Source organism: Styela clava, chromosome 9, assembly GCF_964204865.1.
Source record: "Styela clava chromosome 9, kaStyClav1.hap1.2, whole genome shotgun sequence".
NCBI lineage: Eukaryota > Metazoa > Chordata > Ascidiacea > Stolidobranchia > Styelidae > Styela > Styela clava.
The window spans coordinates 1,656,533-1,672,803 of NC_135258.1; the positions used below are offsets into that span (position 1 = coordinate 1,656,533).

At 36.7% G+C, this 16,271-nt stretch overlaps 1 protein-coding gene across 2 annotated transcripts; it reads left to right on the forward strand.

Moving 5' to 3' along the window:
- The first annotated feature begins 913 nt into the window (after window positions 1-913).
- LOC120338947 (mannose-1-phosphate guanylyltransferase catalytic subunit beta-like) lies at window positions 914-16,033 on the forward strand. 2 transcript variants are annotated; one of them, XM_078115967.1, is made up of 10 exons: window positions 914-1,294; window positions 7,733-7,921; window positions 8,096-8,176; window positions 8,736-8,784; window positions 9,544-9,692; window positions 10,811-10,881; window positions 11,931-12,018; window positions 12,746-12,952; window positions 13,346-13,528; window positions 14,239-16,033. In XM_078115967.1, the coding sequence occupies exons 1-10, from the start codon at window positions 929-931 to the stop codon at window positions 14,368-14,370; spliced, it is 1,515 nt and encodes a 504-aa protein (XP_077972093.1). In that variant the 5' UTR covers window positions 914-928; the 3' UTR covers window positions 14,371-16,033. The 2 variants fall into 2 exon arrangements, with proteins under 2 accessions (XP_077972093.1, XP_077972094.1); XM_078115968.1 differs by lacking the exon at window positions 914-1,294 and adding an exon at window positions 6,813-6,965.
- Window positions 16,034-16,271: the final 238 nt, after the last annotated feature.

The window sequence follows — 16,271 nt, forward strand, 5'->3', positions numbered from 1 at the left end:
CCGTTATAATTGTTAGTAGGGGTGCATGTCGCACATCTGTGCCTTAGGCCAGTAAGGTTTTGAACATGTATTCCCGTCTCTGTTTTACTGTTTAAATATTATGCAGATACTGTTATATTTTTGAGGCAAATAAACATACATACATACCGTATCGTACAGGGTGGTTCACGTAACCGCTGGTCGGCTTTCTTCGTCATCAAGTCTATGCTACCGAAAACAAATAACTGACTAATCCCATACCCGACATGGAATGGTAACCGGACGAGAGGCCGTGGTTCACCATATGGTTAAGCCGTCTTATCGGCTTTCTTCTCACCCGAGATAAATATGTAAATCCTATCCTACCCTGGTTCTCAAAATGAGCGTCGCGACGCACAAGTGCGTTTTTCCAATTTTGCTAGGGCGTCGCGAAATTTTTGCGGAATTGTACCTGTTTTGAGGTGCGTCTAAAAATGCTGAATATTAAATTGCACTGCAGAAGTGTACAAGCGAAATAATTATGCTGAACAAGAAATTCTAAAATGAAGATTTGCAAGTAGTTTTTGGATTTTCTTGGATGAAAATTATCCTTCAGTGGTTAAAAAAGCGTTTCGCACTCTTATTCTCTTTACGACTTCGTATTTAGGTGAAGCAGGCTTTTTTTACTATGGCCGCAATTAAGACGAAATATCGATCTAGTGTAAAATGTTGAAAAAAAATGCGTCCGGATCTTTCACAATTCACCCCAAAATCCAATGGCATTTATAAAAAAAAGGGATTACATTCATACACTATATTAAATGCGATTGCAATGACTTTCGTTACGTTTTGTCATTGCCAAAAAGGTCTTTTATTTAATTGTATGAGTCGTTTTTCACAGGGAACTTGAGCATGTTTTATGGAAGGGCGTCGCAATACAAAAAATAAGTTTGAGAACCACTGGTTTTAAATGATTGATGATCCGGATTTCGGAAAATACAATACAACTTATTTCGACACTCCGGCAACATGTGGATATGTACGGTGGTCGAGCGCGTGTAAGGCGCAGTACGTTTTAATCCACGTTTTTTTTTATTTGATGAAATTTTCTCCTTTCGTATCTGCGTGCTTCTGTCAAAGAAACTATGACCATTACTTATCAAAACTCCGGAAACTGCACCCAGCACTAACCCTGACACACCTCCAAATCCTTCGGTTCATTGCGCTTGTGTTGCGATGCGATATTTCTGACACGTCAAGCAAGGTTTTTTCAACGCTGATTTTCGAAGATTATTTCTATTTTGTGGGTATTTTCACGGAAAAACGTCAAGTAAAGGTCAGTATTTTTATATTTTGTTGTATTTTAATGAATCCCGATTGTTAGGTTGTGTGCACAAGTGTTTAAACGGTGTTAGTGGCGCGAAATGCCTTGTTTTTATGTTCGAAACTTTCGTCCAAATTTTCGGGAAGTTAAAGTGCCGGTAGGATAGGATAGGATTTACATATTTATCCCGGGGGATAGGAAAGCCGATAAGACGACTTATCCGTATGGCGAACCAAGGCCTCTCGTCCGGTTACAATTCCAAGTCGGGTATGGGATTAGTTATATTGTTTGTTTTCGGAAGCATGGACTTGGTGATGGAGGAAGCCGTAACCGACCAGCGGTTACCGTAAAAGCGCCTAACTTCGGACAGTTCCTAACTTCGGACAAAATTTTTGAACGGTCATATCTTGGCTAAAACGCGCTGTATATTGCTAATTTTATTTATTATAGGTTGCGCTGTTATATCTACATCTATTCTCATCTTTTTTAATGTTGCATAATTATTTTTTTGGTAAAAAAACGGAAATTTTGCCGAAAATTGACTGCCCGGCATTCAACGGCGCAGAGCGTCGCTCCTACTGAAGCTATCATCGTCAAAATACCATCATTCGGTAGAGGGCGACAACAATGTATATAATTTATTTGAGTGATCGCAAGATGTCGTACGAGATTTAAATAAAACCGAAAATTCTGAATTATAAATTCCGTAAGAATATTAAGATTTCACGCAGCGTCAAAAATTACGTCAACCTCCCGTAGATTATTTTTCGCTCACTTCCGACACGACGTCACACTGCGTCGCGGAAATAAATTTTGACGCCAGACACAACGGAGCCAATATGACAATTTCCGTTAAGATAAAGACGGCGTTCCAATGTAATATTTTTGTATTTTGTTCGGCAAAATTACATTAATGAAAATACATGTCACACTTATCGATGACGTTAAAATATCCATATGGCACAGTGCACTGACTTGACCATTATTTTATGATTAGTAGTCGAAATGACAGTTATTGAATACGGCCTAGGTGAATTTTATTCATTCTAAATTAAAAATAAATTCAATCTCCAACAAATAAACGGGACCTACATGTTTACAAGATTAAGTTGAATTTTGAATTAAACTTTACAATCGGATTTACCGTGTGTTTGATATAATTTATCATTTATAAAGATAACCGCGCAGAATAAAAAAAAGCTATCCGTCGAGAATATTAATACTTCAAAGACTTCGATAGAAGCCCGTTAAAATACTTCATTGTGGATTGAAACGGTTTGCATCAGATATATTTACGTATGCATTTCCTGATTAAAATGACTAACGTGTTATTATACTCATCTGAAGTATCGAAAATAACGAACGAAAGATGTATACATAGGACGACGGAAGTTTCAAATAATGCATTTTCGTCGTGACGTCAATGTTACGTTACGACGACGATCGAGCGTCTTATCTTCACGCAACGACGTGATTACGTCATCCGCATCGGAAGCCTCTTTCTCTCTGTGCGTCGCGGTTACGCAGTGAAGAAAATGACAGTCCGAAGTTAGGGCAGTGAAGGATAACGGTCAGATGGCAAGAAATATCGATTATTTCAATAGTAAAAATAGTCCAATTAAACCGAAATTTGCAGGGAATGTAAATTACCGCACGAATGTTTTAGCGAGCAATTTTGGCACCGTTTGGACAATAAATGGCCGAGTTATTGACGAAAATATAGTAATTTTGTCCGAAGTTAGGCGCTTTTACGGTACGTGAACCACCCAACGACGGCGAGGAGTCCAGCAATCTTCTCGCACATAACCATCCCTGCATGGGATTCGAACCTGCGAACCCACGCAGAGTAATTAGAGGTGCGGTGGCGAGCATATTCCTAACGCTTAGCCCGTTGAGCCACACCGCCGCGCCGAATGCTTGAAAAACTCGTTACACCATTGTCTTGACTTTTGATAAATTTTGAACAACTGTATATTATCCAATAGTGTGTGTCCTACTTTGCAGAAGTAGGTTTTTGATTTTGCTAATGTTGTAATGACTGAATGCAGGAATGAAAATGACAAATTTATATTTTTTTCAGTATTCTGGTATTTATCAATGAACTGAGTAAAATACGAGAATATGATATGAATATATTACTGTATTAGCGCCTATTCTAGCACAACGGTAGAATTTAACCTTAGCTGTTCTAATCCCTAAAACATAAAAAATAATAGAGAACATATGGGGGGTGGCTTAGCCACTTCGCGGCTACGACCTATTTGCGGCCATCAACTTCATCGATTAAATTATTGTCGGAAAAATTTACGAACCACGACGATATTTCTCACGCGGTATCATCCACTTATTTCTCGTAGCTTTGCGAAATTTTAATGAAATGCAACCACAAACAAAAAAGTTACGACCGAAAACTTGACCGAAGAAAAAAAACGGACTATTATTTAATTTTGCCAACTACCCATTGTCCCTTTAAAAAAGCTTGAAAATTCATACAAATACAAGAGATAAAAAGATGAAACTTGGCAGGTGGGTAGAGTTGTGTTTCCTTTAAATATCTTTAAAGTTTCGCGTTTCTACATTCAAAGGAAGGGGAATAGGGGGTGCGCATTTCCAATACGTCGATAATATCTTTGTCGACCAATTTGCGACCATCGTGTTTTTGTCTGTTTGATTGCTTTAATGCGATGCTTTGTTTATAATTTGACGAGTTTTGTTCGAAATAACCGTGTTCTTAAAATATATGACTGTCAGAAATGCAATTGAAGCGCAATTTTTTCACGCATGGCTGCGTGTGCTCTAGTCTCGACGCAGCAGAAACAATGTTTAAGGCTTGAAATCTGTAGTTGCACACTGGTCGTTCGGTCGAAAAATACGTCTTCCGAGTGTCATACTTTGGTGGTTTGTATAGTGTTAACCCCTGGTCGTAGAAAGTTAATTCGAGGTTTAGCATGTAGGGTGAAAAAAATTAACGGGTTAGAAATTGGTTTTGGTTTTATAGCGGTTTGAATGAAATCGTCCGCAGACTGGCTACGCCACCCCATATATCTGTATATATAAATAGATGAAAGTAATGTCTAAATGTTTCAAGAGTTAATGCAGTAATGCCTGAATGTCAATCAAATTATAAATTAAAGAGAAAAAAATCTGATTCTGTCTGAATTTAATATATTTGCATATAAACATGCTCTCTATTGCGACTCTCTAATGAGTGGAATTAAAGCCTGAATGGTTTGAATAATCTTGTTGTCACTCATTAACGAAGGTATCGCACATTGTGCTATGCGTTACATCGTTAGGAATATGCTGGCCACAGCACCTTCGATTACCCTGTCTGGGTTCGCAGGTTTAAATCATGTGGCGGTAGTTATGTTACTGGTAACGGGACGAGAGGCCATGGTTTGCCATACAGGATACAGCCATATGATTAAGCCGTCTTACCAGCTTTTCTCTTCCCTGTGATAGGTATGTACTGTATATCCTCACATTTAAGCCGAGTTTGAAACTAAAAAAAAAAGTTGCCAAACTAAGGGGTAGACTTGTACATGCATAACTCTGATTGCACTAAAAATTTGGCTTATTCACGCATAACTCTGAAGCACTTAAACCAAATGACATTTCATAATGTAATACCGCAAACTTGTACTGATTGATACTATCATTAACGACGCCAGACTAACAATAAAATCTGCGATAGATACTAAATAATATTTAAGAGCTATTTCATACGCTGCTGGAATTGCAAAAATTTCGAAAACAATTACGACACAGTTTGCTTATAGATTTATTGCTATGGTCGCCCAGAATATCTCGACTGTTAAAATATACAATAATAATTGTAAAATATTTTTAATCAACATCCTCGACCTGTCATATGCACTTCAAGTCGGCGCTGATTTAAATTCTTTCATGTCGGCAGTAATTAATTGTCACTTGTCATGCCGCAATGGGTTGTCTTCCATTACGATAAAACATAATAATTGAAAAATGTTTTCAATTAAAACGTGGACGGCGGCACTAGGATGTATGCGTGATATTCGATATTAATATAAACACTGAAAACAATATTCGAAGGTAGTGGATAGTGATATTCGAATAGTAAGTTCAAATTGAACATCCCCAGATGTGATGGGCGAGTATGGCCTGTTACGATTTGTAGAGTCGACTTATATGCGAATTTTTATAAATTCATCGTTTTAAGGTCGTTTATAGGGTGTCTGCTTTTATGCGAGTATATATACCGTATATCCTATCCTGTTTATGATAAATTTAAAAGATGAGGCAATTCTTTAACCCAACCTAAAGATGTAGAGAACCAGACCAGAAAATAGGCGGTGGACAATAGTACTGAGATAGATTAATATCAGTGGTATAATATTTTCGAGTGCTCAACTTGGGGGAATTACAACCCATGGGCCGGATCTGGCCCACTTGTGCCTGTTTCAACAAAAGTTTATATCTTCAACAAAAGTTTATATGGATATAAAATTTTGTTGAAAATTTCTATGAAAATGATTGTTACATTGGGCTTCTTGTTAAATAAAATAATAATAGCTGATAGCTGTTTAAAGTAAGCTGTTTTATTCATATTCAGTTTTGATTTTTCATCCCAGTAACAAAGTCTATTATCTGTACTGGATCACTCAGACACGTAATTGCTCACCTATGGTTTCAAAGAGTATAGAAATGTACTTTATATTTATTCAGTGTTTCCAGTAATTATTAAAGTAATGAGAAAAGTCATTCATTCGATGATGACTAGTTTGTCTTCTTTTGTTAATTACATTTATGACATCACAGTATTAATGCCCCAGGCAATTATGATGTGGATAATCATGTTCTTAGTTTAGAACGCTTTCTATTATGTGATGTGTTGCCAACTGGCAAATTTTAGAATATAGGAGGATATAGTATTGAATGTTGATATTTTAGGAAAGATTAGGATGAGGTTTGTATCAGCTGTTCCCAACTGGGTGCCGGGGATAAAGAGCAGTTAAAAGGGGCCATAATGCTAGGTGCGAAAAACATTTTACTTTACATGTCACAAGAAAACTCCTCGTTCTTCCTAGTTTCATTGCTTTATAAGGTTATTTCACAAGGTGTTTTCACTTTGTTGAGCATGAATTGTTTGAACATAATGGGATTTGGAGTCTACCAATCAAAATAACATTCTAAATACCACTGGAATGATAAACAGAGGGCCATGAGTGCCAAAAGCCTCTGGAAGGGGCCCACAAGCCATCAAAGGTTGGGAAACACTGGCTTTCATAGAGTTCAACATGCATAACCCATGCTTTAATAGCTTATCTTGAGCGTTGAATGAAGTTAGGTGAAATAGAGATTTGCATAACTAGGAACATTAATATAGATCGGACAATAGTCTAACTCAGTGGTTCATAACCTTAACTGGCCGTAAAATCAGATTTGTGTCTGACATTGTGGCCCCCATGCCCCCCCTCCCAACCGCTTTGTTGCCCTTGGTTGGGAACCTCTGGTTTAACTATGAAAACGATCAAAGAAAACTAGTGACTATCGTGTGAGAAGATACAACGAAGATCCAATGCGGCAATAGTTTTATCAATACAGCTCAGAATATTGAGAGTTTGTTTTTGTTTTACATTTAGAACAATACGTTCGGATATCTATAGTTAGAATTTATTAATTTATTGATGAAATGGCACCGAAGGTATGGTTAATTCTCCATCCGAACTGTTTTGCATTTCATAAAGATTTCTGCGAATATTTGTTAAACACGACTCAATTTAAAATGTATTCAGTATTCAGATATTTTGAAATGTATTGAGAAGAGTACGTTACTTGGTTCAGTAATGTATCAACTTATAATTAGTAAATGTGCATAAACATAATCAGAGTAACCCCCAAGACACACCAACAAGAATGAGCTCTTGTATAGAGCAGGGCTACTCAACTATTTTCACCAAAGGTCCGTTTACGAAACTTCAAAATTACTGGGGTCCGGACATTACAGAAAATTTATTTCATCAAATAAACGAAACTTCAAATTCAATATTAAATTAAATACAAGAGCAATGAATGGCTCGCAAATATGGACACAAATATCGCACATCGGTACCAGTATGACAAACTGTATAGTTGTGTATTTAAATTGTATCAAAATAATTTAAAACCATAAAACTATGCTTATGATGCTAAAACAAACAAGCGAACGCCTGTTGAGTAGCCCTGGTATAGAGTATAGAGAGCACATGGCTACTTCACCTTCAAAGCTGACTGGTCATATCAGTAATCTGTGACTGATGACATGCTCAGCCATCTCGGAAAATGGTAGTTGCCAGAAATACAATAAAGATACATTTATCACAGAGTACCCCTGGTATCAACACTCCTAACTAAATCTTAATTATTCAAATAATTAACTCAAATTAAAAAATAATTAACTGTAATTAAATTACTGTAATCACATATTTCCAGGGAGAAACAACCAAACAAGTAAAGAACTCTACCTTAATGTCTAGAAAAAACAACGACATTATGAAAGCTTTAATTCTTGTTGGAGGCTATGGTACAAGGTTACGACCTTTGACACTGAGTGTGCCAAAACCTCTCGTTGAGTTTGGAAACAAACCAATCATGTTACATCAAGTAGAAGCTTTAGTTGAGGTGAGTGACCCATTGTGGATAATGTTCTGGAGTTGGGTTATGGGCGGCTGATTGACCAAATTGTTGAAGTAAAGTTTCCCACGCGGGGAGGAATGAATAGATGGTTTATTCCTATACTCGACATGTACTGCTAACCTGTTGTGTTGTCACAAAATTCCTATTCTTTTATTCCAGGCCGGTGTCCGACATGTCATCCTAGCTGTCAGCTACATGTCTGAAAAATTAGAGCAAGAAATGAAGAAGCATGCCATCAGGGTGAGTGCAAATGAGCATTTTTTGCGTCTGTATTCACATATCATTAATATCACAATAGGGACCTAGTGGTTCACAAGGTTAAAGAGAGGGTTCAAGTAGGATTGTCCATAACCTTATTGGACATTTGATTGAATCTGGAATAGTCAGAATTTGGAAAATTACTATTTTGAACCATTTGGAATGGACCAGTACTATACTGTCTTTTTTCTGATCGAGAATAAGGTTGCTTGAGACTTTAAAGTTGCCCCAATCATATTTAATGCTGATATTAAATCAAGGAAAATCACACCGTATACCTGGGGGCACCTTCATTCAGCAGCCCTGTGACGATGCTTAATGACTTTCCAGGTGCCCCATCGGTTCCCACTCGACAGCGTTATAATGTGTAACACATAACTCATAATTGTTAACTCATAATACATAATTGTTAACTCATAATTCATAATTGTTTTGCTTGATAGTGAAATGTGGCTTGTTTTATGACAAAGCTACAACAATGCTAATTGGTGCAAATCTATGTGTTAAAATATTCAATTGATGTTTTATTTGTTAATTCCAGCTTGGTATTGAAATCACTCTCTCACAGGAAGATGAACCCCTGGGAACAGGTCAGTAACTCATTTATGTGCTTAAGTACTCACTATGAGCTGGTGGCAGAATTCAGATACTCGAGTCTGTTCAAGATTACTTATATTAAATATTTTATTGATTTTACGACTAATTCGGGGGTAAGAAAACTTGTAGGTCGACCTAATTTGGAATTTATTTGATACTTCATATCCGAAAATTTTCAGAATGTATTTTGTTTTGTTCATTTCTGACTGGCATCATTTAGTTCAAACATTTATTGATGTAATCAAAATTAAAATATACAATATTTATTAATAACTGTTACCCTTCTATTGACCACCTTTTAACAGGGTGAGAATATATTAGAATATGACTTGTATGAGTTAATCTCAGGGGGAAAATATACCCCAGTGCTTTTCACCTTTCCAGTTCATGACTTACTTTTATTGCCATTCCTTCAGTTTGCGACCCACTTTTATTGGCATTTTTTCTGTGCGACCCACAATGAGATGTTAATATATGATGAAAGCAAAAATTGTATTCTCATATGAAATGATAATGCCACAATTTCTCGATTTAATCAAAGCTCTATATAACATTTGGAAATATGATTAGAAATATTTACTAGTTGGGAAGCACTGGTATAGGTGTCCAGTTGTACTGTGGCTCTTACACAATTTTAGTTCAGATCATCAATGGCCATTTACGTCTCCGATTTCAGTTTGAATTTCTTTTATAGTTCAGTAACCAATTGTTACTTATCGATTTTAATCGGTAATTATATTTTATATTTTTAGCCGGTCCACTTGCACTTGCGAAGAAGCATCTAGCAGGAGAAGGGGTCACGACCCCATTTTTTGTACTCAATTCTGATGTCATAAGTGATTATCCGTTCTCAAGATTACTGGAGTTTCATAAATCACATGGAAAAGAGGGAACAATATGTGTGAGTATTGAGGGAGTTTTCTCGATACTATTGAAATTAGGGCTGTGGTATTAGAGATTGGGTTGGCAGAGCCTGACCTGTCGAGTCTGAGCTGATGTGAAATCTCTCATTTTTAAAACTTGAATCTGAATTCAGATTTTTGATGGCCGTCTAAAAAAGAATCTGAGCTGATGTGAAATCTCTCATTTTTAAAACTTGAATCTCAATTCAGATTTTTGATGGCCGTCTAAAAAAGAATCAAATAAGAATCTAATAATCTAAAAAAGAATTTTAATAAAGTTTTAAGAATTTAATTGTTAACCAATCGCAAATTTAAATCTAAGATCGACCAAAGTTTATTATGCTCAGATTTGACAAGCTGTAGTCGCTCAAACTTTTGTTTAACCGGGTGTCTGCGGTCACGGCCGGCTAAACGTATACCGTATATGCTCGTTTTACCGCTCGATTTTGATTAAGGGTCCGTTTGAATAGCTGCCCGTGTGAAGAGAACATAAAAATAAATAAGGGCCGGTGCTTGAATACTCGCCCGATGTAAAAGCTTATTTTTCAGTGGTAGAAAACAATAGGAAATAAGAAGCGCTTTTGTCACAACGCTGTTGAATTTTAAGTGCCGGTAGATGACACTCACGCCATAGGCGTCCAAGTACATAACAGATAGCATTGATTACGTAACACCATGGTTCTTAAACTGGGCGTCGCGACGCCCAAGTGCGTTGTTTCAATATTGATAGGCTGTCACAAAACTTTTCTTCTTTTGCGGCTTTGTACCTGCGGTGCGTAGAAATAGTCTAAATTTTCGTTATTCTCGTTTAAATCATACTTGAGAACTGGAAATAACAATATATTCATTTTTGTAACAATCGAAAATACCAAGCGCCAGTGCTTGAATAAGGGCCGGTTCGAATAAGGGCTCGGTTGGTGAGTTGGTTGAAAAAAAATATGGGCCCAGACTACAAAACGAGCAAATACGATATGGGAAATTTATTCTGAATAAGTGGCCTCACCCTTGAAATGATATTGTAAAAAGTAACCCTGTTTTGGAATTTTTCATTTCACCCCGCGTTTTTCCATGGTTTTTGTTTGGTTACCAAATACTAACTCCGTTTTTCTTTTCTTAGGTTGCCAAAGTAGAAGAACCTTCTAAATATGGTGTTGTTGTTTATGATAAACCTTCTGGCAGAATAGAAAGGTAATTGCTTATGGTTGCAGTCGACATATATGGTTGTATATGCGTACACATACAGCCCAAGAAACTTTTGAGATCAAGGATTTGCTTATGGTTGTATGTATGTACACATACAGCCCAGAAAACTGATGATATATCCTTATCGAGTATTTGCTTATGGTTGTATGTATGTACACATACAGCCCAGAAAACTGATGATATATCCTTATCGAGTATTTGCTTCTAGTTGTATGTGTGTACACATACAGCCAAGAAAACTGATGAGATATTTCTATCAAGTATTTGCTTATGGTTGTATGTGTGTACACATACAGCCAAGAAAACTGATGAATTATCCTTATCGAGTATTTGCTTATGGTTGTATGTATGTATGTACACATACAGCCCAGAAAACTGATGATATATCCTTATCGAGTATTTGCTTATGGTTGTATGTATGTAAACATACAGCCCAGAAAACTGATGATATATCCTTATCGAGTATTTGCTTATGGTTGTATGTATGTACACATACAGCCAAGAAAACTGATGATATATCTTTATCGAGTATCTGCTTATGGTTGTATGTATGTAGACATACAGCCCAGAAAACTGATGAATTATCCTTATCAAGTATTTGCTTATGGTTGTATGTGTGTACACATACAGCCAAGAAAACTGATGATATATCCTTATCGAGTATCTGCTTATGGTTGTAGTTGGCATATATGGTTGTATATGCGTACACATACAGCCCAGAAAACTGATTATAAATCCTTATCGAGTATTTGCTTATGGTTGTATGTGTGTACACATACAGCCAAGAAAACTGATGAATTATCCTTATTAAGTATTTGCTTATGGTTGCATGTATGTACACATACAGCCAAGAAAACTGATGAATTATTCCAATCAAGTGTTTGTCTATGGCTGTAGTTCACCTATCTAGTTGTATGTGTGTACAATAAATTATCCCAAGGTAATCCTTTAATCATATTAAACTAATTTTTAATATATTCGATTCAATTTTGACAACCTTGCTTATAATTTGTTATCCTTTTTCTTTATTTCAGATTTGTTGAGAAGCCCCAGGAATTTGTGTCAAATAAAATCAACGCAGGAATGTATATTTTTAACCCAAAAATGTTGAACAGAATTCGGGTAGGTTTTTTATATACAATATTTTTCCTGTCTTTTTACTTGAACAAGACTCAATAAAGCAGTTCCTGATATCTGGGGAAGAGGAAAAGCGATAAGACGGCTTGGTCATATGGCGAACCGTGGCCTCTTGTCCGGTTACCAGGTCATGTTGGGTATAGGATTTGTTAGCGAGTTATTTGTTTCAGATGCATGAATTTGGTGATAGAGGAAGCCGTATATATTTGTGTCAGTATGCCATAAGACTCTTGAATCATTTAGTATAGTTATTACTTATCGATCTCAAGATCGGTAAGTATGTTGATGGGTATTTGTCTGTTTGTTTGTCTCTCTGTTTGTTAGATGCACGCGGTATCTCACGAAAGCGAGGTTGAATCTGCTCCAAATTTTGCATGTGCTTTCATCATAGCTCGGACCAGGAGCCTATTGATTTTGGATGAATTATGTTCTATAATTAGCGAGTTATTAATTAATTAGTGATTGGACACATGGTGTCACTATGGAGTAAGAGCGCTGTTTTGGGGAATCTCCTAAATTTCGATCGATAGATAAGTCCTCTGTCTCCGAGCGATATTCTCGTTTTTTTTCTTGCTACATCGTCCTTGCAATTAACACATTGTTTAATCATGATTAGCCCATATATATCCATTTGACGCATTCTCTTGATATCACTATTTCAAACTGTTTTGACTAATTCCTGAGAAAAAATATGCTTTTATTATATTTTCAGCCAGAACCCATGTCCATAGAGAGAGAGGTATTTCCTTTCATGGCGGAAGAAGGTGAATTGTACTGTATGGAGCTGGAAGACTTCTGGATGGATATTGGACAACCTAAAGATTTCTTAGTCGGGATGTGTATGTATTTAACATCAGTGAAAAAGAAGACGCCAGAAAAATTGATGACAGGACCGAAGTTTATTGGAAACGTACTAGTGGTGAGTGATGATGCTTTGGTACAACTTTTATCAATTTTTATGGCTATACCCTGAACAAGGGTTCGTATAAGCCACAGTCGGTGCAGGTGAAGTTATTGGAAACATATCAGTGGTAATTCATTTATGGACTCGCTAGCTGTCACGGTCTAACTTAGCAATAAGGCATTTTTAAAAATACATCATTATTTCGCCAATATTTTAATTTGTTGGAAACCTAATTTTTTTTGAATGGCTCAGCTAGATGTCTGAAGTTGGTTATTTGACCCACCGACAAAAATTGTTTCCCTGCTCAAGAGCATATAAGATATTAAGGTGCAATTTTTGTTTTAATATACTCGGTCAATTTCTACACACTTCTCAAAACAACACTGATAATTTCATTATATCTCCCAGGACCCCACCGTTGTCATTGGTGAAAACTGCAAGATCGGCCCCAATGTTGTTCTCGGACCAGGTGTTGTAATTGAAGACGGAGTTCGAATCAAACGATGCACAGTGTTACGAGGAGCTGCCATCAAATCACATGCTTGGCTGGAGTCATGCATCATCGGTTGGGGGTCAAGGGTCGGCAAATGGGTAAGTTTGAGATCTTTATCTGCTTTACTCTGAAACTGGAAATCTGGTTTGAGACGGAGATCTGTCACTTGAATGAGGGGTGAGCAATCTTTAATACAGTAGGGCCAGATACAAATAACTGTGTGAAACCGCGGGCTGCACCTTTCTAGGCTTTCTAGTGGTTGCAGGCATAAAAATTTTGGTTACTGATTTTGTGACATGCATTGTTTACACAAGGCATAGGCTACGCATGCAAAGGGATTACTCGCACATACGAAATAAAATTGCATTGAAAATCGGTTTTACGGGATGCACAATCAAAATTGACACTTCTCTGCGGGCCGCATAAATTTTCTTTTTGGGCCACATTTGGTCCACGGGCTGCAGGTTGCACAACTAGTTACTTATCGATCTTTAGATCGGTAAGTATGTTGATAGGTGTTTGTCTGTCTGTTTGTCTGTTAGATGCACGCGATATCTCACGAAAGCGTGATTGAATCTGCTCCAGATTTTGCATGTGCATTCATCATATCTCGGACCAGAAGCCTATTGATTTTGGATGAATTATGTCGTATAATTAGCGAGTTATTAATTAATTAGTGGTGGGACACGCGGTGTCACTATAGAGTCATGAGTCGAAACCGCAGTTTCGATCGATAAGTCTTCGGTCTCCGATCGATATTCTCGTTTTTCAGTTTATTCAAATTACAAATTGATTTATATTCTCACAGGCTCGCATGGAAAATGTCACCGTTCTGGGAGAAGACGTGAATGTAAAAGATGAGATTTATCTTAACGGAGTTCGAGTTTTGCCACACAAAGGAATTGGGGCTTCGTTACCTGAACCTCAGATCGTTATGTGAAGCATATGTGTTACTAATGTGAGATTTATGTGATATGCAGTCATTTTGGGGGTTAAAAAACTTTTTTGGCAACTTTTTGGCATATTTTTGTACGTTATTGCACTTTATTAGCAAGGAATTTCCCAAATTATGGACACATAGCAAAATTTTTGAATGATTCGGACTTGGTATGATAAATTGTGATATAGCTTTGAAGAGGGTAACCAAGGATACCAAGATGTTATCTTCTGTTTCCCTGACAATACTTAACTGAGCTTTTTCAAGTCTCGTGTCGTGCTAACTAGTATCTACTCAACCTCCAATTTTGAGGAAAAAAATTAAGTTTTCTATTTCAAAGATTTGAGGCGAGACTCGCTCAATTGACCCAGAGAAGAATTCTGCAAACTGCGATTCTGGAGCCTCATGCAGCCCTTTGTTCTTGAAAGGCTGACTTAATATTTTCCTCTATGTGTCCGATGACCAAAACACACAGTTACGTGACACATACTTATGTGAAATTTTTTATGTGAATTTTTGAAATGCGAAAAGCTGAAGGGTAACAAACAGACAGTTACTATTGTTTCATTATGTACTGTAGGACCAAGCCAAATATTCTTTTATTATTTTATTTACTTTTTGATAATATATGCTTACAATTTGCTATTGCAGAGCCTGCAGTACACCTTTTGTATCCGCTTATGTTTTTATGCTACCATTTATGGTGACTGTATTATAATGCCATTTGCTATTGGCATGATATAATATTAATAATTTTAATTTAGTCAAAAAATTATCGTAGACGTTATTAGTATGTAGGTACTGTTATCGCCTCATCGCTAATTTTCTGATATTTTTCACTTGATTCTTATTATCGTAGGTTGCAGGGGCGTAGCAAGAGGGGGTTTAAGGGTCGTGTTTTGTGTGAAATTTGTGTAACATTTGCGACCCATGAAATTCGTTGCTTTCCCTCCCTGTGGGATAGCGACCCCCAGTTTGAGAAGACCTGACCTTACTCACCCTAACTGGTGGTGTGACAAACAAAGTAGTGCTACTTATTTTAGTACTGTAGTGTAATATATATATATATCTGTCTTATTACGTAGATATTGCCCACATTATGCAGGAATTTACCTAAAGTTTTTGATGTCCAGATAATAATAATAATTTCATGATTCTGATTCAAAATCAATTTTGTGCTTTATCTAAAATTTGATTTTGACAAAGTTTAAATTTTGACACAATTTCCATGATATAGCGAACGGTATGTTACACCCTTATTTGTGGGAATTACAGAAAATCCCTTGTTTCAATATTTCATGTTAGGTAGTTGTCAGAACGAAAAAAGCGAACGAAAAATTTTTTTTGCCAGAATCCTATCTGGGATGAAACTTTATTCGTGTCGGCATTTGCTGTTGCTTAGTTTACCATGATTCACTCGCAGCTCTCTGCAATTTCAACGTTTTTCGTAACTTTTTCAGAGATGAGTCTTACTTCTGAGTGAGTGCGCATAACCTTTTATGTTCACAACTTTCTCAAAGATGAGTCTCACTTCTGAGTGAGTGTAAACTTGCTTTTAGCACTTTTTGAAGAAAATTCTCTACTTTAGGAAAAATATAGATATTGTGCTTTTTTATTCATTTTTACACCAATATTTATGCTCAATAGTATATATCTCATAACTATATATCTTATGATTGTGTTTTTGATGACATTCGTGTTCAGTGTTTCAAATGATTTCCCCGCATTTTGCTGTTTCTTATGGACACACTTGCCATCGCATGTCGTCTGATTACCATGCGTGAGTCTGCAAGTTAGAATCTAGTGAGGGGATAAGTATAAGCGAGAGTATTGGTGTTCCTATCAGTCTTAGGATGTAAAATCAGCTTCTTTTTTTGTATACAGTTTTTTGTAAAAAGCCAACG